The sequence below is a fragment of the Octodon degus genome, unplaced genomic scaffold (assembly GCF_000260255.1).
Source record: "Octodon degus isolate 3935 unplaced genomic scaffold, OctDeg1.0 scaffold00043, whole genome shotgun sequence".
In the NCBI taxonomy this organism is placed as follows: Eukaryota; Metazoa; Chordata; class Mammalia; order Rodentia; family Octodontidae; genus Octodon; species Octodon degus.
The window spans coordinates 11988887-12009838 of record NW_004524619.1 but is presented as its reverse complement, the minus strand read 5'-3'; the positions used below and the strand labels follow the sequence as shown (position 1 = coordinate 12009838).

Below are 20952 nucleotides of genomic sequence, written 5' to 3'. Positions count from 1 at the left end.
GGCAGAAATCTAAAATTGTATTTTTGTTGTATATTTTTTCAATATGTTTGTCAACGATATGTTATTAACCAGGTGCAATATATTCTAATACTTAAACAAACATTCAAAAATTAAAAAAAAAATCTAGACCTTAACAAATATGACTAATTCAGAGTGAATTTAGCATTAATTTCTTTGTTAAAATATAAAATCATTTTATCTGTAATGGACATTTGTAATATTTTTTCAATTGTGCTTCTTTTAGAGTTTTTGCAGACCATATAAAACTTCAATTCTCTTTGCTAAAATTGACTTTTTAAAAATGTATTTAGTACAGGGTCTCCCGGGTCTCACTACACAGCTCAGACTCATAGTGATCCTCCTGTTTTCAGCCTCCCAAGCGCTAGGATTATAGGCATGCATTACCACTCCCAGTCTCAATACAGTTTTCTTACACTGAGCTAGTAGGTTCTCCCCATGTTCTTGCAAATTGCTCATCTGTACTGACCCTTTTGGGCCCTTTGTGTGGAGTCACGGGGCCAGTTGCTCACAGTCTGCCCAGGTTGCCACTACTGAAGGTGTGCTTAACCCTACGAGGCCAACAGGTTCTAGATAGCAAATAGAAGAGTATATGTCTACGTGATATATGTGTGTGAAATACATTACACATGTATGTCATGTGTAGGCTGTAGTGTATATTATTATATATTATATATTATAATTCTTCCTGATTCTGCTGTTCCACCACTAAAACAGACTTTTAGAACACCTGGACTCCTCTTCTCCCCCGTCCGTAGCAGAGGCCAGGGTTCAAAATGTCTTTTCTGGCCTCAGTAATCATTGCCCAGAGAAAGCTTCAGTTGTAGGCCTGCTAGTAGCAAGTCAGATTCTTCCAGAATCACCCAAGTTTTCACCTCTTCTCACCAGTCTTCACCCAGGACCATGCCCAGCACAACTCTAAGGGGCACCGTTCCCACTGGGCAACGAGGCCCAGCAGCTCACCAGTGGCACCACACAGACACTCGGGTGGTGGGGGGCCGCCTGCACCAGCATGTCTTCCTCCTTTCTCCTTGGCACTTGTTGGCCTGCTCAGTTGACTCTCAGTCCTGGTTCTGATCCATCCCTCTACCCAAGTGGGCGTGTTCGGATTGTGCACCTGCTGATTTCCCAGGCACGGGGCCTGACCAGCCCTCGCAGCAGTGGACCTGGTGCCCTGCACTTCCTGCCTGCTCGGGATGGCTTCAGCTCAGTTTCCGCCTGCTCCTCCACAACCTGCCTGCCTGAGTGCCAGCTGACCCTATCTCTGTTGCCCTCAGCTGTAGTGCCAGGCCTCCATGTGCCCAGCGCTCTCTTGAGCTGTGGGACCCCATACTTCACCAGGTTTCCTCAAGCCTCCTTCACCACTTCTGTCCTCCAAGGTGGCAAACTCAGATCACCTTGGGCCCTGGCCAGTGAAAGAAGACAATTAGCAGAGCCATTACTCTCTAACCAGCATTTTACAGTTTCAGCATTTGGTAAAATATTCTGCTTCCCTTTCTAGAGTATTGCTATGGTTTGAGTCTAGTTGTCCCCCCAAAGCCTCATGTAGTCATTGGGGTGGCTTCTAGAGTTTGTGATTAATTCATGGCCAATGCTGGTATTATGGGTGTGCGTGCTGACCCAGCCTGGGGTGGATAGCCTGGATGCAATATAAGGAGGGGAGAGAGGCTTGCTGGGTGCTGTAGCCACTGCTCCCCACTTGGCTCTTGCTGTTTTGCTGTTTGCCACCACCATGAACTGCTGCCCTCTGCCATATGCCATTCTGCCATGGAGCCAGCTGAGTAATCGCCACTAACTGCAAGCTGAATAAACCTTTCCTTCCTTAATATTGGGTGTCGGGTATTTTGTCCCAGCAACAAGAGAAAAGTAACCAAGACAGATACTGAGAATCTTTAAATAGTATAAGTTCTGATTCTAGATTATAACATTCGCCTGCACTCTGCTGAGGTGGCCCAGGGGCCATGCAGGAGGAAATGCAGGCCCAAGTCCAGGAAAACGAGAGTGGGCCTCAGAACGGGGAGAGCAGAATTACTGTCCGGTGGCCACTGCCTGCTGCAGCTCTGGTCTCCCTTTCTCCTCATGTACTTTGTGATCCAGTGCCGAAAGGCCTCTCTGCTGTTTAAACAAGGAACGCCTACAGCACTAGCTATCCAAAATACATCACAGCGCTGACCTCCGGCAGTGCTCAGTATACCTGAAGGCCCTAACGTGGCTGGAACACATCCTGCTGGGTGGTGGCCCTCCAGCAGGGGCCAGCCCCTCTGTTAGATCACAGGGGCATTTGGAGGGAGGGAGGGAGCGAACAGGAACAGAGAGTGGAACCAGCCTGGAGCACAGGAGGTGGCAGCCTCTTTCAGCCTGTGCCTACCCCTGGGCCCTGCTTCTGTTGACAGTTGGTTACTGCTTTCCTGTATTTTTTTCTTGTGTTGATGAAAAGCATTCTGTTTTGAAATTGATTATAGTTAAAACATGATTTTTTGCTCTAACAGTATATTATTAGAGTTTATAGCTTCATATTACACTGTTCATTACCACATAAAAGCCCACTCAGTACAGGAAATGCTGTATAATTCAAATATTCAGCCTGTTTAAAATAGCTCAGAGTGGAAAGTCAAACAACTTTCAGCATATTTGATTGAACCAACACTAGCACTATTGTTCTCTCGGCTGGTTCTTGTCCATTGTAGAAAGGCTTTTACTCCCTTGCCATTTACAGTACCAGGACAACTCAGGTTCAGTGCCATGCTTAGGACAGGACAGTGGTGTTGGATGTTGAGTGTATCAGGAGAAAATCAATATGTGTACTTTGAAACAATCTGGTTAGTAAATATTTCTCAATATTTGCCATTGGCCACCATCCTTGTTGTGGCTTCAGAGGTCAACAGCAGGTCCTTTAAATAATTGCATGGGCCCTTGGATCAGTGATAGGTGGAGCCTATCACTGGGGATATGTAGATGACGTACTTCATTATATCTTATTTAAAATAAAAGCAAGATAGAATTTTACATACTTTTATATTTTTCCATTCCTTAATTCACTTTTTTCCAGAACTAATCAAAGCAAGGAAAAACACAATATTTTCTATCAGATTAACAGTGTTTAAGCAGTAGAGCTATTTGTATTGTCCAAATAGCCGGGAACTAGAAGTCTAGCTTCTGGCTTGGCCTGAGGCCATTGGACACAGTGACAAAATGCAAATCTCAGTTTAAATAACATCACAGTATTGCTTTCAATTAAGCAGCAAATTTATGCTAATGAAGCCTCATCTTCTGTGGATGCAGTTTATCCTAAAATACTAAATGAATAGTCTCCTTCTTTACACTGAGTAAAGGCTGATCCCGGGCTCAGAAGCTATTCACGGGCCACTAGCCTTGGGGAAATCCATCATGATCCGTGTGGGCTAGGCGCAGGGTCTGCTTGCCTGGCTTTCTGCCATTTACCCGCCTCCAACCTTTTTAGCAAAGTTCTTGCTGACGCGCACAATGGCCTTCCTTCTAGAAATACTATTAATTTACGTTGGGAGCCCAGAAAGCTTTTGTTTTCTCCTGCTGGAATAATGGAACAAGTGGAAAATAAACATGGACAACTACCATGCCACATTCTCTAAATTAGCCTGTGAATTTATAAATTTCAGTGCTGGCAAAACAGAAGTTGCAACAAGGCATACAGCAAATGAAGATCTTATGTATTAGGGAAGGAATGAACCTGTCACTTTGACAGATTGCAAGGCAAAGAGCAGATTAACAGATTACTCATAGTCAGAAGGCAGCTCGGTGTGAAAAATGTGCAGGAAATGATAAGTGCGGGTTTGTGCTGGTTTAATGACATTTTAAACTATAATAACATCTCATAGTGTGATATAACTAAGCACTTGGCCTGCATTTTTAAATCATCAACATATTTCCAGTTTGACCTTAAAAACATTTTGGGCTATTCTCTATTAAAATAGGTAGCTTTCAAATTAGAAAAAGTACAATCAAATACACCGTAGCAACCCCCTAAAGGAAGTATCATTGGCTTTTAAAATTATGCCTTCCCTGAACTGGCGCTGGTAATATAAATTTTCATTATGTTGAAATCCTACTAATGCCAGATGCACTTTTTCTTTGGGCATTTCAGTTACAACATGAGACTGTCCTCTTTACCATCTTGCCACTGAACCATGTTCAGTTAAATACTTTGGAAATAACTACTGATTTGTTTTCATTGTCAGGTTTTAATTCTGTAGTTGAGGTTATGCAGTACTTACGAATACGCCTGCTGTATTTCCCCACAGGTAGAGCATGAAAGTGCGTCAGCTTGTGACTGAGTGCTCGGAGTTATAGAAGAAATAAGAGGAATGTGATGATGTTTTGTTTTATATTATTACAAGTATTTATCAGAAAACAAAAACTTATGAAATATTTGATATAAATAAATTTAAGATGTGAATGACATAATTGCATTGCAGTGATTTTCAGAATGAAATTCCTTTGATGTATTTACTTTTGGTTGGAACATCTTACTATTCAAAGCCTAACATTGGGCTATTTCACAATAGTTCCTCACCAGTAATAGCAGTTCACCAATGATGCCTGTAATGATCAGGTACAGTGAAACTCGTTAGGGCTAGGGAGATAGCTCGGCAGCCTGAGCGCCTGCCTGGCAAGCACAAGGTCTTGAGTTTGATCCCCGGTACAACATGCTGTGCCAGCCCGTGAACCCCAGGCGCACCGTGCCGGCCACTGAAACTGGGCTTGATGGCTCACGCCTGTAATCCCAGCATAAGGGAGGCTGAAACAGGAGGATCACTACGAGTCTAAGCTACATAGCAAGGACCTTTACCAAATACATAAATTTTTAAAAAGAGAGAGAGAAAGAGAGAGAAAAGAAACTTGTTGAGGGAGTGGAAGTTACTTTCCATGAACATTGGCATGCACCAGTGTGAAGGCCTGTCTAAGGGAGCCCTGGGCACTGTTATGCTTCAAAGTGGGCTGCAGACAGTGAAGACTTCCCGGAGTGCAGCGTATGTCGTAGTTCCTGTCTTCTCACAGTAACACTCCACCAAGGCAGAAGGTAGCAAGCTAATGTAAGACGTAGTCTTTGCTCTTTCTGGTAAAAACTCTGAGATGTGTACAGCAAAGTCTGTCTGCATGTTTTCTAACTTCCTTCAACATTCATTGTCTATAAAGTTATTAGCACAGTTGCCAAACAGTCCCAGTTCTCCAGGTTTTAAGTACATACATCCTTCTTTGGGATGGAGCCAGCTAACCCACTATTGCAATTCAGTGGTGAACATTTTAGAGCTTTCAGTGATACCAACAGCTTGCTGTGCCGCACATGCCACAGGTTCGCCACCACTGTTCTAACCAACAAATTAAGAGCAAAAAGGCTTAGGTTATTACTTCACAGGGACATTTAATTGCAGCTATGAAGCCTCCCTGATTCTCTTTTCCTTTGACTAGAAACATTCAAGCTGGCGATGGTTCTGTCCACCTGCTAACTGAATGACTGTCATAAACTGAGTCCCCTTCTGTGATTTGCTATGGGCATTTGACATGAGCAAAAAATAAACCTGTTGGTGTTGGGTATTTTTTTTTTACCATGTATGACCTATTCTTAATCTAACACATACTAGTTATGAACCAAATATGTTTTGCCAGTTGAAATACAGTGTTTCACACACTTGCATGTTTGAAACTTAGAAATTGGTTTAAATCTTGAGCTCAGTGTGCAGTTCACTGGAATATAGTAAACTACGTGGCTTATGTGGTATATTCCACTAATTAAAAGCCCTGTCTATGGGACAAATAATAGCAGGGCCATGTTCTGATAGCTATGTAACCTCTCCAAGCCTCAGTTTCTTTATCTGAAGGTAGAGTTGCACCTTGCTGCCTACCTACCTCACAGTGCCCCTGAAGTGCCAAGTGAGAACACGTGCAGTGTTGCACGGGCCACTACATAGCTATTTTTGTAAAGTGATGGTGGTCGGGATGTGAATAAAAATGCTAGAAATAAGTTCTCCCCCCCCCCCAAAAAAAAAATCATACTTTAAGTCAATCCAAGAACCTCAGGAAATTTGAAGAGGCTGCAGAGATGCCCTGGCCCAGTCTAGTCCCCTCAAGCACTGCCTGCCTTTGCTGGGGAAGCAGGCTCCATACAGCTTAGACACACGCCGCCCTTACAACCCAACGCCACCGCAGGCCGCCTTGCTGTGCAGCTGGCCCGGGCCCCACGTCCCTTTTCAGAATGGGCTGAGCCATTACTCTTTCTCATGGCTCCCCTTGAAAATGTAGTGACACCTCTGAGTTGTTGCATTTTCTCCTCTGGTCTCACGTTTTCTCATTCTAGCTCCAGGTCCATGTGGCCGTCATGCTCCGGGTGTGGTCCCAATCACTTTCCTTTGAACACTTGTGAGTTTATCAAATTGGGTTTTCTAAACTAAACCTAAATGTGATCCAAAGAGTTCGGCCTACAGGTAGACCGCTGACTGGACATTAATGTAGCTGGGGTCACACCGTCCTTGTAGTTCTCGTGCCTTCCTAGGGGCTGGCTTTGACTTGTGGTCACCCAAAGCTCCCATGTGTCTTGCTCCTGGAGCATGACCATAGCTGTACATGCGCTTCTCAGGCACCCGTGTGCCTTTCATCCCTGTAGCCACACGCCCTCTGCATACAGATCAGACCCTGGCACTGCAGTAGTAAACCCTGATGGAGTCCCACTGCTCACAGGATAAGGCCGAAAGCTCTCAGTGGTCTGAGGAATCAAGTGCCCTGGCCCATGTGTACTGGTCTAGCCTTCCTTTGTGCCATTTTTCCTTGGATATTTTTGTATGTTAGTCACACTGATCTCTCTTCTTTTACTCAAACCTGCATGCTTCAGGGATTTCACCATTTATTCCTTCGTCTCAGAATGCTCTTTCCACCCACACACCTTACCTCCACCTTGCTTTGTTAAAAGCTGTTCATTTAGTAGATTTTCTCCCAGGTATCACCTCCTCTAGGGAATCTTTACATTCATGTCCTCTTACGGCACCATTGAACTTCATAGCATTTGTATAGCCTTGTGCGTTTGTCCCTTTAATGTTCGTCCCACATTCCTCAGTATAAAAGGGCAGTAATCCTGGTTTTGTTCACCATGGTGTTTTCTGCCAGGACTTTGCCTAAGGACCTTGCTAAATCCTGGCCACTGCATATTGGTATTTGAGCCATGTCTCTTGACTGTCAAGCACATTGGGTGACAGGTGCCTCAGCCACCCTATTGTATCCCTCAGACCCATGTCTTCCACAGATCTGAAAAGCACGTTCCCTGTGCCCACAGGAACAGAGCTCGTTGCCTGTGCATTAAAGACCACCTCCCCTGTTCATATTGATTCATAGCCACTTAAAATGATTAGGTACATCTGAAATATTTTAATTTACATACAGCTCAGTGACATCATACATTTGATACCCAAGAATGTAGTCACTACTCTTTCTGCAGCGTGACCCATGTTCACAGACATTGCTGGCGTCTCCCTGTCCTCTTGCCCAGCCAGCACTGATGCAGATTTAAAATTCTCAGTGATATACTCCAGTACTATCAGTCAGCATTAGCGTGTGGTTTGTAGGCTGCTTGTGTTCTCTGAGGTAGAATTTCTGCCATTAATTTAATCAGCTGGGTTATTAGTCCATTTATGGCCCTACCTGACACTCCTCATCCTGGACGGATGGTCTGGCTGGTGTCTCCTAATCTGAGTTATCCTCCCTCTGCTGGGCAAACTCTGCTAGCCAAAATGAATTAGCATGCTGCGTAGGTAAAATTCATGAAGTCACACGCATAGGCAAGGACTTTCTAAACAGAGGCCTAGTTACATAGGAAATTATTCCGAGAATTAACAGATAGGTTCATATTAAATTAAAAACTTCTGCACAGCAAAAGAGACAGCCAACAAAGTAAGAAGATAAGCTACATGCCAGTGATTCTTCAGAGGATTCATATCTAGAATACAGAAAGAACTCAGCAAATTAGACCCCCCTCAAATAAAAGACCCAATCAAAAACTGGCCGAGGGAAAGGAATAGACCCTCCACAGAAAAGACACACATGCCTGATAAATACACGAAGAAATGCTCAGCATTGCTAGCCTTCAGAGAAATGCAAAGTAAAAGCCTCTGGCATTCCATCCTATCCCAGCAAGAATGGCCTTCACCAGGAAGTCAGATAATACTGCGCGCCAGCGAGGCGGCAGGGACAAGGAGAGCCGCCTGTGCTGTTGGTGGGGTGTGGACAAGTACAGCTGCAGGGGCAGCGCGAGGCAGAGACCAGCCGAGAGCCCCAGTCCTGTGTACAGGTGACGCGGCACGAACTGTATTGGCCATCTGTAGGGAGCAAAGAGAAGCAGGCTTCTGTATAGGGCTTGAAAGCAGGCAGGGGCCTTTAGGCAGGAAGGCCTTAGGAAGCATTAGTGGTCAGAGTTCTCTGGGTGTTCCATGCCAAAAGCGGCACCACCCCGGAGGCGTCCAGGAGAATGGGTGGGTGTCTGCAGATGTAGCCCATGTTCCATCTTCTCTCTTTCTGCTGCCCTGTGCTTGCCGAGGGCACTGGTGCTGAGAGCAAATGCCTCTGCTGGCGGACAGGTTGGCTATTGGGAAAGTCCTGTCAAGTCAAACCTCATAACAACCACTGTGGAAATCAGTGAGGAGAGTCCAAAAGTGCTAAATCTAGAAATTCTATTTGACCAGCTGTTCTTCTAATATCTTCCTGAAAGAGAGGCATCCTGGTACAGAGGTATGTGCAAACCCCATATTTGCAGCAGCGAAATTGAGATCAGCTAAATCTTGGAAGTGGCCCACCTACAGATAAAGGGATAAAGCAAGTGTGGTACTCACACACCACTGAGGACCGTTCTGCCATGAGGAAAGATGGACTTGAGTCGTTTGGGGAAAGCGGGTGCACCTTGAGACGGTGGCGCTAAAGGAAATAAATCAGTCATGCAGCTTAAATACCACATCGTTTCTCTTATTTGGAAAAGAGTAAAAATAAAGAGCAAAGTGAAATATTGATAGTAGAAAGCAGGGAGAGTGATCCTTGTAAGAAAGGGAGGAGACCAAGTGACAAGCAGGGGGTGGCCCAGGGGTCAGTGAAAGGAAAGGAGCCGGGTGTGTCAGGAGCCCAGACCACTCCCACGAGGAGCGTGAGCCTTTTGTGCAGCTCACACGAACCACTCCAAAGAGGCAGAGGGATCAGGGTGGGGAGGAGCAGGAGGGAAGGGGGGAGGGAGGGAGAGGGGGTGACTGGGGAATTGAGCGGGCTTGTGGACATGAGCCCCCCTTACCGCAAGAGTGTAAGCATTAGGGGCCACATTCAGGTACTCACAGATTAAAAAAATGCTTTTCATTGTAACACATTCAAACGTCTAGTGTCAGTTTGTGACAGATACTTCATAGGCTCACATGAAAGAAGAGCCATCCTTCAAGTTTTATTCATACATTTTTAAAAATCCAGTGTCTACTTCCTATCATGACTGTACGATGGGACAATGAGATTCTAGAAAATAATGTTGAAGAGTAGATTCAGGACCTTGGGTAGGAAATTATTTCTTTCAAATTTCACAAACCATAAAGGAAACTATGGGTAAATTGGGCTATATTAAAACTAGAACTTATTAAAAGATACCACTTAAGAGGGTAAAAAGTCAAGTAACAGTAAAGGAGATACTGACCACACAAAGAGGGCCTGTCCTGGATATATAAGTACCCAAATCTCAGTAAGAAAAATGAGGTAACTTAAAAGGGAAAAAAATGGCCAAGACACTGGAATAGATATTTCATAAAATATTTAAATGGTCAGGAATACACATAAACCCCTTAAATATCAGAGAAAAGCAAATTAAAATTATACTGTGATTGAACTATACCCACAACATCAAAAAGCCAATTTTGGTGAGGATATGGAGCAATGGAAACATAAGGGATATAAACTGATAGAACTCCTTTGGAAAACCATATAGAAGGCATCTATACAGCCTAAATATACCACATCCAAAAAAAAAAAAAAAAAAAATCCAACAATTACCTCCTAGATGGATAACCAAAATCGTATATAATCGGAAAACTCACTCCAGCCCCAAGAACTTGTCTGAAGTTTATTTTAAATTGAAAGCATTTGAACTATGGAAAATGCAGAACAAAATCTTACGTTAACTCTCTTACCTGACTAAAACAGAACCTCCCTAACGTAGAGCTGCCATTTTCCCCTCTGTGAGCAAGTTTCCTATCAACTCAGCTTCCTCAGACACACAAAGCCCTTCCTTTTATCTTCAGAAAACCTAAGAGAACCTTGCTGAATTTCACGGGTGCGTCCCTTTGGTAAGTGGCCTTCAAGTCGGGCTGGTCCGTGAGGTGCTGCTGAGCAGCGCCCACATACACTGTAAATAAACTCGGTCCTTGCTCCTCTTATTCTGTCTCTTGCCAGTTGGTTCACAGACCCCTAGTCCTTGCACTCACTCGAGTAGAAAGAGGAAAAGGGGTCTCCTGCCCACATAAACACACCCATGACAGCCCCAACCTGGAGACGACCTGCTAACTCTCATCAGCAAAAGGGAGGACTGAGATACGACTCAGAAACATGGAAGAGTTTTGCAGAGGTAGTATTCAGGAGAAAAGCTAGGGAACCAACAAACGCGCATTCCGGCTCCATGCACATAAGGTTCAAAAGCAAGCGTACTGGCGGGGATGTAGTCCCATGTCACGGTCACCTTTGGGGAGAAGAGCAGAAGGAAGGGAAGCGCCTCTGTCGCGAATCACAGCTTACTCTGTGATCACTTGTGAAGCTGCACATCCGTGAGGCATGTGACACTTCGCCATCAGCGCTTTTAAGTAAGAATCCCTAGGAATTCTGAGTTGGATCTAGTCAGTTTGTGCCTCCTGGTAGTATTTCTGTGTCCTTCTCCCTTTCTTACAACTAGTACATAAGCTGTCTCAATGAGGACTCCACTTTACGTAGAACAGGAGCTGGAGTAACACTATGAATGGTGACAATGACAGCAGTGACTTGGGGACTTGGAAGAATGGCCCGGACAACGGAAGAGTGCTGATTCTTGCCTCCCAGGGTTTTAGCAGCAGCATTTCACCATCATATCTGTGTAAAGGTCCATTTATCACCACATCAGCGTTCGATCAAAATATTTTTCATTAAGTGAAACATTGCAATTAACACAGCCTGCAACTGCTGGGAAAGAAATCTAGTCGACTAAGTATCCTGTCGACTTTCTCCAGTTCCTTATCTCCTTGTGCAGCCAGCCAGTGCCGGAGGAAAATTAAATTGTCATTCACCTCACAGGGCCTTCGCTTTTAGCATATCTTTGTTTTATTTGACTTCGGAACATAAAGATATAACCAGACTTTGAAAAGCAAATGGAAATCCGTACGTAAATTCAGTATCTAATAATCTGACACACTTAGTGATGAAAATGATACCTTGTAGTTATTCTTTACAAAAGCAAGAGAATACCCTGCCTACTCTTTCTGTGCCGTTAAGTCCCATCATTTCACAAAAAAAGCTTGGGTGATTTTATTTTTGTATTCCAATTTTAAACAACTTATTCTTTAGTTAAAGATAGAAATGATCACACTTTTCTGCTCTTGATTCACTAATGACTTACTCACAAAGCACATAACAGGCAGCTGTCTTATAGCTCTTTAAAAGACATCAGGTTAGGGCCAGGAAGCTAGCTAGTGGCATAAGTGCCTGCCTGGCAAGTGCAAGGTCCCGAGTCCAATCCCTGGTGCCACAAAAAAAGAAAAAAAAAAGTCAGGTAAAGCTGCTTAACGGTGAATGTTTGCCTGACATTTCAAATAATAATAACCACTAACACCAGAACTGTGCGGGACACTCTACTCTGTGACTGCAGCGAGAGGGCAGTTGACATCGTCTTCATCAGCACTTCCTCAAGTCCCTGCTCACTTCTCCCCCTCAGGCAAAGCCCATTTTCCCGCAGAACTATCCAGAAGAACTGAGATGTCCATGCCCATGGTGCTTCTGGGAAAAATAGAGTATGAGCCGGTCATCCTGATTCGCTGTGACCCCAGCACCCTGGGAGGCTGAGACAGTATAAGCCTCAGCTTGTACTTGAGGAGTACAAGCGACTCAGAGAGACCCTTTCTCAAAATAAAGTATGAAGAAAGGGCTGGGAACGTGACTCAGTGGAAAGGCCTTAAATTCAAACCTCAGAACCGAAAAGAGAAGAGGAAAGAAAGAAAAGCTGACAAGAGGGGAGGGGATGGGGGAGAAGAATGAGAGATTTTTTTCACTTTATCCTGACCTAACTTTGAATATTTAGGGAAAATTCTCAATTTGTAGCTTTAGCTAATGACGCTACAATGTCACACTTCTCTATTTAACATTCAGCTTTGTTAATCAAGAAAAGCATAGATTGGCTCTTTGCATGTTGATTAAATTGATTACAGCTGTAGGCCTTGATAGCGGTTTTTTCAAGTGTCTCTAATTAATCAGACAATGCTTGATTAGTTTTTCCTGTTTTTAGGAGATAAACTGACTTCCTCAGAATTTTCAGCCCAAAGTGATTCCCCTCCAGTGAAAGGTAAAGCAGAAGTGAGTCACTTCCTAGAGTCCCATGAGGCTGAGGAACTTTTATCCTGTAACAGCAAAATGAGAAAAAGGAGTAAGATGGAAGGAAAGCCTCTGAAAGGCAAACTGAAGCGTAGCACTCGATGCGCCTGGCTGTTTTCCCATAGGCCTGGGAACGCGTCCCGCGGGAAGAGCGCATTTCCCCTGAGCCTCCCTCCACAGGCCACCTTCTCTAGCCGCCTCCTTTCTTTCCTCTTCATGCCAAAACTGCCCTGCGTCGGGTTATCCCGCTGAACCGTCAGAGCTGACCTTGCAGAGGTCAGCCCAGGTCTGTGGGTGATGTGTTTAAAAAGTGGGGGAGCACTTTTGTTCCGTTCCTCTTAACTGGAGGTAGAGCAGCTATTGTTTATGCCGGGGAAACCTGACAATTTCCAAGAACGTCACCAACATTCCTGAAGACCTAAATGTCCCTGCTGTGGTCGCTGGAACTCGTGTTCCACTGGGGACAATGGCAGGTAGTATCAGCTTGGATAGGGTGAAGGGGCCCGAGGGAAGCCACCACCCATGTTCTCGTCTCCTCGTGGGGTAAGGGCCCAGTCTGGCATGTGTCTAGGAAGCGTCTGGGGCCTTGAACGCTGTTGGGTTCTGATATTTTTGAAATGTACTTCAGGAAAATCTTCTCGTAGATCTCACCATATTAAACTTCTGAAAGACAGAGACTGTGCCTTTAAAAAAAAAAAAAAATTAAAATAGAGTGCCAGCCAGGGGCAAGGGCCCTTAGCCTCATTTACATGGGAGGTTGAGGCAGGAGGATGACAAGTTGGAGCACAACCTAGGCAATTTAGAGAGACTCTATCTCAAAGTAAAAAAATGACAAGTGGCCTGAGAATGCAGAGCAGGGGAAGCCCTGGACTCAGTCCTAGTTCAAGAAAGCCAGGGGTGGAGGAGAAGAGGAGAGAGAGCACAGGGCTGGGAATATAGCTTAGTGGTACAACATTACCTAGCATGCTTCGGTCCCCTGGGTTCCATGTTCCCTACCCCCGCACTGGGGAAAGAAACAAAACTAGCCTGGCATGGTGGTGCGTGCCTGTAATCCCGGCACTCAGGAGGCTGAGGCAGGAGGATTGCCATGAGTTCAAGACCAGCCTTGGTGGCTACATGGTGAGTAAGATGCTATCCCAATAAGTAAGTAAATAAATAAATAAGCAAGCTATAGTGCAAATATAACTTCACCCAGCATAAAAAGGTACAAAGTAGAAAATAGGTGCCGTTCCTCTCACCCTCCATCCCCACATTTCTCCTGCCGGCTGGGATCATGGCTTTCAGTTTCTTAGACATTCTTCACTTTCTCCACATATGTCCACATACGTGTCTTTTCTACATAAAAGAAGACTCCCCTGCCACTCTCCTTAATTTGCTATGCAGGTCTTGGTCATCTTTCTGAATCTGTACATTTAGCCTGATCACATTTTTCACAAGTTGCTGGAAGTCCATTGTTCGGATTCAGCATTATTTACTCAACTGATTCCCCTGGGAGTGACATGTAGGTGGCTTCCAGTTCTTGTCACTGCAGGTAGTGCTATAATAAACATCTTCATTCCCATATCTTTCTGAGGTTGAGCAAGTACAGAACATGTTTACAGTAAGTTTTGAGCAAAAGGATTACTTGGTCAAAGGTTATTTCAGTAGACATTTCCAAATGATCACCAACATTCCTTCCAGTGAGGTAGGTAGTGTCCCATGTCCCCATCTCCTAGTGAATGTCACCAGACCACAGAACTTAGGACAATAAGTGTCAGAGAATACAGCTTAGTGATATAACATTAACCTAGCATGCTTCAGTCCCTTGGGTTCCATATTCCCTACCCCCACACTGGGGAAAGAAACAAAACTAGCCAGGCATGGTGGTGCGTGCCTGTAATCCCGACACTTGTTATGACATCATTTTAATTTGTATCTCTGTACCTATATAAGGTTAAGGGTTGTTCCATATTTTGGAGGATATGTATATTTCTTTGCTTCAGAGGACAATGCCTTAGATTTGTGTCTTAGCCTTCTATATCCAAAATAGTGTTGAACACGTAGAAACTCAGTCACCACTAAAATTTAACTTAATGCATAGGGCTCACAAAATAATTAAAATATTCTTTATTAGAGTACAAAATCCTTAGACAGACTGCCTAGAAATCTTCACCCTAGAAGAAAGATTAAACAAGATGTCTTCTCAGGAGACTTCTATGCATAATGGGAGGAGGACTCTTCTTCCTCCTTTGTGTCTGTGATGGAGGCTTATGAATCCAATTAAGCAAAGATGAATAAGGAAAAAGCATACAAATTGTACTTGATGTAAATAATTTAATTTTTTCGTGTGCTTGGAGGCCTTTATAGGAAAGAAATAAAGAGCCAAAGAAGGGCTATATTGAGAAGCTTTGTATGCTTGCTTTTTTCTAAAGTATCTTGCTGTATAGTCTAGGCTGTCTCAAATTCATGATCCTCCTACTCAGCCTCTCTATATCATTTTAACAAAGAGAAATAAACTATAGAGATATGAAAGACAGAGGAAAAGGGGTCTTAAGCTAGAGACGGTAAGTTGGGGCAAAGTCATTAGGAAACATACGGGGAAACTGATGGAAAATAAGGGTTGCGCTAGTAAGGACTTTGTAGATTCATCCCAGTGTTACAGCTCCATCACTGGCGATAAAGGTGTTTTCTTCTAGTACAAGGAGAGCATCTTTTCCAGGGGAAGTAAGTGCTCCTGCTTTTAGGAAGAAACAGTAAAATTAGCTCTGTTTTTTCCATTACTGTTTCTCATTGGTCCTCGGCCCAAAATGATCAGTATTACAAGCTAACAGAATTCAGGGTGGCATATTCTGATTTTCTTGTATTATAACCTTATTTTGACACAATAGGAAATCGATATTGTCAAGAGGGAGGTTCTGTGTCTCGTGTATTTCCATGCACCTATGTACTAATCTCTAAAATATATTTCTTGCCTATCATGTAGCAGCATGCTCCTAGCTAAACTTCACACACATTTTCTTAATCCCCATCATCTGTCTGCTGCACATCCATCTTTGGGATCTTTCTACAATGCGAATCCGAGAGTCTTCTAGCTTAAACTCCTTCTGTAGCTCCCCAGGGCCCAGAACCCCTTAGTGACCCAGCACCCTGCTTTCTTCACCTTACTTACAGCCTCCTCACCCAGTGTGTACCACACCACCCCCCATCACCTCATACTGCTCCCAAGAGGACCCCAAAATTTTCTCACCTCCTGTTCCTTCTAGAAGATTCTGCCATTTCTCTGTCCCACTGCCTCCTCCTTATCCTTTAGCAAGAAGCCTTTCATGATTTAAACTGTTCTCTCAACGGTACAAGATTCCCTGGGCTCAGCTCTACCTAGTATCATTTACTCCACTCTCTTAGAAATGCAGTCTAACTTTCTCTCCCCAATAAACTGAGTACCTCATGGGTGCAAAGTGTGTCTTCCTCCTCTGTTTCCACCATAAAGTTTACAACACTAAAGTGGCTCCATAGATGTTTGTTAAATGTAATGTTATAAAATAGCTGTGATAAGGTCAGCTAAATAGCTCAGTGGATTAAAGTGCCTTCAAGCAGGCGCAGGGGCTGGGGTTTGATCCCCAGGCCTGCCGTGCCAGCCCCATCCCCCTGGGTTGTGCTGAGACAGCAATTGAGACTGGGCGTGGTGGCACATACCCATAATCCCAGCTCTTGGGAGGCTTTAAACAGGCGGACCACTACGAGTCTGATCTAGTAGTGAGACCCTGAACACCTTGTAGACCCTTCCCTAAAAAAAAATACCAAAAAAATAAATTAATAATAATAATAACTGTGCTGGTAACAATGTGGAGAAGGAAAGAAAAGAGTCAGCCTCTGTCCATGTTGTCTAAGGAAGACAAGACGTTACCACTCATGTGTTGTGGTTCAGCTTGATGCCTGCTGTCTGGCTGTGTGCCTCCGGAGCTGAATTATCTGCCATATCTAATGGGGCCTTGTCTAGAAAATGGTTATAAGATGCTATATCATTAATATTTTTTTAGCCCAAGGGGAAATTCTGCCAAGCCAGAAAGATATTCAGTTCTGCAGAGAGTGTGTAAAGTATATTTAAATGAAGATAAAGAAGGCAATGCTTTTTGTGATTTCTTGAAGCACAGAACACTTGGAGGGAGCTGACTCCTCTCTATTTCATGGATTTTCTGACAAAAGACATGGGCAGGAGAAATCATTGTAGAGAGGCCGGAAGAGAGTATGACTTGCCATCTGTCTAAGTGCTTGTTACATGTCTCCAAACAGGGCTGTATTGATGGGAGATGAAAATGCAGTTCTTGTCTCTACAGCGTGTGTCTCAACTACTGCTTCGGAGAAGACCTTGTTCCCGGTGCCACTGTATCATAAACAGCTCTGGGGGCACCTCAAGGGGGAGAAAAGAGATGTCCGCCTTTCAGATTCTTGGGCTTCCCCGTTGCTCTCGGCATGTTCCCTGACTTCCTCCATGCCTTCCCCAGTGAGCCCGCCCGACCCTTTGCTCTCATGTATAGGCCTTTCCTTACTGCACTGGCCTTCCCACAAGTAGTCACTCATTCAACAAATGTTTATTGAAGTCAAATGTGTGAGGAACTTGCCCGTCTCCCTATTGGACCTTCCAGGTCATTGAAGGTAGGAAGTGTCCTCAATGGGGTCACCCACCCGGGTGTATAATCACGCACTGTGACGTCCATTGAGAAGTCACTAAGGTATAGAATGAATATCTCCTCCTAGCCGCCCTAGGTTCATCCTCTGTTGCTCTGGCCTACCCAGAGGATGGGGAGTATGAGCTACAGGCGGAGCTTGTAGCCTCTGGCTTCTGGTGGGGTTCAGCCCATGGAAACAAGAGAGGAATGAAGAAGAAAGGCAGGGTTGCTGTTCCGCAGCACCCCATCTGTGAAGCTGACTCGGGCTCACTGCACACGGTGACCCAGGCTCCCAGGTCCTCTCAGGGAGGCCTCCTTCCCTGCCTTCTGCCTTCTCACTTCAGATTACTCCTTCTTGTCCTTAGGTTTGGGACACCTTCCCTATACTTGCTGTCACCTTCACAGTGAGCCTTTCTGAAATCTTCCTCACACTGTCCTATTTGAGTGCATCAAGTATTTCTTGCTGGGATGTTGATGGATCGGTAACTGGTAGACCTGTGACTCACATGAGACTTGTACAAAGTAGAATTTGGACTAAAGCTAAAGGATACAGAGACTACCGCAGGCCACTGTGAGAGAAGAGATGAAGGATCTGACTTTCCTTCTGCAGCCTGAGGGTAGTGGGATAGCAACATGGAGGTCAGAGCACAAAACTCTATTGGAGAAATGCTAAAGGCCAGGCCATGTGAGGCTTCAAGCCAGGGTAGCTGTGTGGGGTTTAAGAGCAAATTTTGAAAAGCTCATCTGGGTTGGACTATAGGAAGTCCACACTGGAGAAAAACCAAGAAGGCATAGAACAGGGCGATGGCAGTGGGCTTGAAAACATGGCAACATATTCAAGAGTGAAGGCTAAGACTCAGTGATGGATCCCTCTTAGCGCATCTTCACGTAGAGAAACTACCAAGGCCTCACACTCTTCCTGTGCTAAGCCAAAACCCCACACCTCCTCGGCTGCCTGATTCATTCAGTAGTATTTACACTGGTTTCATTCCCCCAAAAAACAGACTTTGAGCTTTCCTGTCCTCTTCTCAATCTAATTTCCCCCATATTAAAGAAAATGGGGTCACCCGGGGCAACTGGTTTCGACCTTCCAGCTTCCTTCTTCATGGTCGGGCTGTCTCTCCTCAGATCCAGTTGGAGAATTTCCAGAGAAACATAGTGATTGATCCAGATTAGGTTAGGTATCCACCTCTGGGCCAATCTACTGCTTCTATTCATAAGTTCATGGAGGAACACAGTAACTCCCAGAAAGCCGTGTGGTTGGAGATGGCTATTTCAAGAGGGAAAGAGCTGTAGACAGACAGTCCCTTAGCTCCTTCCACCGTCTTCAAGAGATTAAAATTGATCCACAGAAGAGCTGAAAGTATTTTCTCTAAGAACACCACAGCGCAAGGACTTCCACCTAATATTGTACTAAAAATCTTAGCAAAAGCAGTTAAGTAAGAATAAGAAAAACAGGCATCCACAGTGGAGCGCAAGACGTTAAATCACCCATGTTTGCAGATGACGCGATGTATACATGGACAGACCTAAATATAAATAAGTTTCCATTTATAAAAGAACCTTGTAAAGTTGCAGGATACAAAGTCAGCATACAAAAGGGTAACATTTTTATACACCAACAATGAACTTGCTGAAAAATAAAATTTAAAATCCCATTTACAATAGCTATAAAAAATAAGATATTGAAGAATTAAGTTAACCAAGAAAGTACAGGATTTCTACAATGAAACCTATGCACAGATGAGAGACACTATAGAGGACAGTAAAAGGGGGAAAGATATCCCAGGTTCATGGATCAGTAGAGTCAGTGTTATTAAAATGACTATGCTGTCCAGCGTGATTTATAGATCCAATACAATTTCCATCAAAATACCAGTGAATTCACATTGAACCGTAAAACACCCAGAATAGCCAAAGCAATCATGGGAGGACTGGGGAGGGGGGATATAATACCTGATTTCACAACATACTGCAAAGCTATAGTAGCTAAAACAGCATGGTACTGGCATAAAAACAGGCTCACAGGCCAGTGCAACAGAATAGGAAGCCCACAGGTTAATCCTGTATTCATGCAGCCAACTGATTTTGACACAAGCCCCAAGAACATACAGGTAAGAAAAAGTCTCTTTGATAAATGCTGCAGCCAAATTGCATATACAAATGGAAGAGAATGAAAATAGATCCCTTCCCCTTACCTTACATAGAAATCAAAATAAACCAAAGACCTATATGCAAGACCTGAAACTATGAAATTACAACAGGAAAACATACTTCAAAGACATAGTCAGTGAAAGGAATACATAGAGAATGGAATTACATTAAACCAAAAAGCTTCTGTACAACAACGAAAATAACAGTTCAGAGACAACCTACAGAGTAGGAGAAAATATTTGCTAACTATCTGGCAAGCTATTATCTAAAATATGTAAGGAACTCAAGCTGAACATGTCCAATTAAATCTTTAATTTACATCCAGTTAAAAATAGAGTAAAGGGTCATCCAGATAGTTCAGCAGACTAAAGTGCCTGCTTGGGCAGGGCACAGCAGCAGGGTTCAATCCCAGCAGGCCGTGCCAGCACCGCTCCCGGGGCATGCTCAGATGGTGAATGAGACTGGGAGTGCTGGCGCACGCCTGTGATCCCAGGGCTTGGGAGGCTGAAAACAGGAGGATCACCGCAAGTCCAATCTTGTAATAAGACCCTGTACTAAGTACATTTTTTTACAAAAGAAGGTAAAACTAAACACTTCAGAAAAAAACATACAAAGGGTCACGAACAGAAAAAATGCTCAGTCTCACCAACCATCAGAGAAATGCAAATCAAAACCACAATGAGATCTCATCTCACCACAGTCAGAAAAGTTAGCAAAATGTCAAATAACAAATACTGCAGAGACAGGAGAAAAGGAAAGATTTTACACACTGTTGGTAGGAATATAAACTTCCATGCCCATATGGAAAACAATATAGAGATTCCTCAAAAAAACTAAAATGGAACTGTATGATCTAGCAATTCTACCGGATCCGGTGGGCGTGAAAACATTACACCAGGAAGATACTTGTGCCCCATACTTCTCAGCATCATAGTAAAATGTTGGTCAATCTAGATACCCAACAGAGGATGGATGGACAGAGAAAATGTGGCAATGCACATACAATGGAATATTATTCAGCCATTTAAAAGGGTAACGGTGCTGAGATAGCTCAGTGGCATAAGCACCTGCCTGGTAAGTGTAAGGTCCTGAGTTCAATCCCCAGTACCAAAATAAAATAGATTCTCTTCTAAAAGAGTAATGTTGTCATTTGTAAGAACATGATGAAACTGGAGGGGATTGTGTGGAATTATTTAATTCAGCCATACATAAGACAAATACTATGCATTCACATTTATTTGTGTAAGCGAATCTTTACTACGAGAATCAAGTGGAGTAGTGGTTCCTGGAGACTGGGAAGGTCAGGGAGACAGGAGAGGCAGAGAGACGCTCAGTAAGAGGTGGCAAAATAAAGGAAACAATGATTATCTTCCTTAAGATAATAATACTATCTCTCCATTTTTTAGAAAATAATTGTTCTGTGGTAGCCCCGGGCTAAAGGTAGTAGAAACAATGGGAGGGGAAAAGAAAAACAAGTTTTGCCTCAACACAAAGAAGAGGGTTTTATAGTCAAAGCTATTTGAAAGTGAAACGTGATCCGCAG

The 20952-nt window shown here is 43.9% G+C and overlaps 1 protein-coding gene across 9 annotated transcripts in view; it reads left to right on the top strand.

Moving 5' to 3' along the window:
• CUNH3orf67 (chromosome unknown C3orf67 homolog) overlaps nucleotides 1-20952 on the top strand; it is a 334462-nt gene that overhangs the window by 280454 nt on the left and 33056 nt on the right. The window contains exon 15 of one of the 9 annotated variants that reach the window (XM_023715802.1): nucleotides 4296-4366. The exons of the other annotated variants lie outside the window; for them this stretch is intronic. Within the exon in view, the coding sequence (XP_023571570.1) occupies nucleotides 4296-4299 (4 nt within the window). The 3' untranslated portion in view covers nucleotides 4300-4366. Of the gene's footprint in view, nucleotides 1-4295; nucleotides 4367-20952 lie in introns of those variants that run through there. 9 annotated transcript variants of the gene reach the window in all.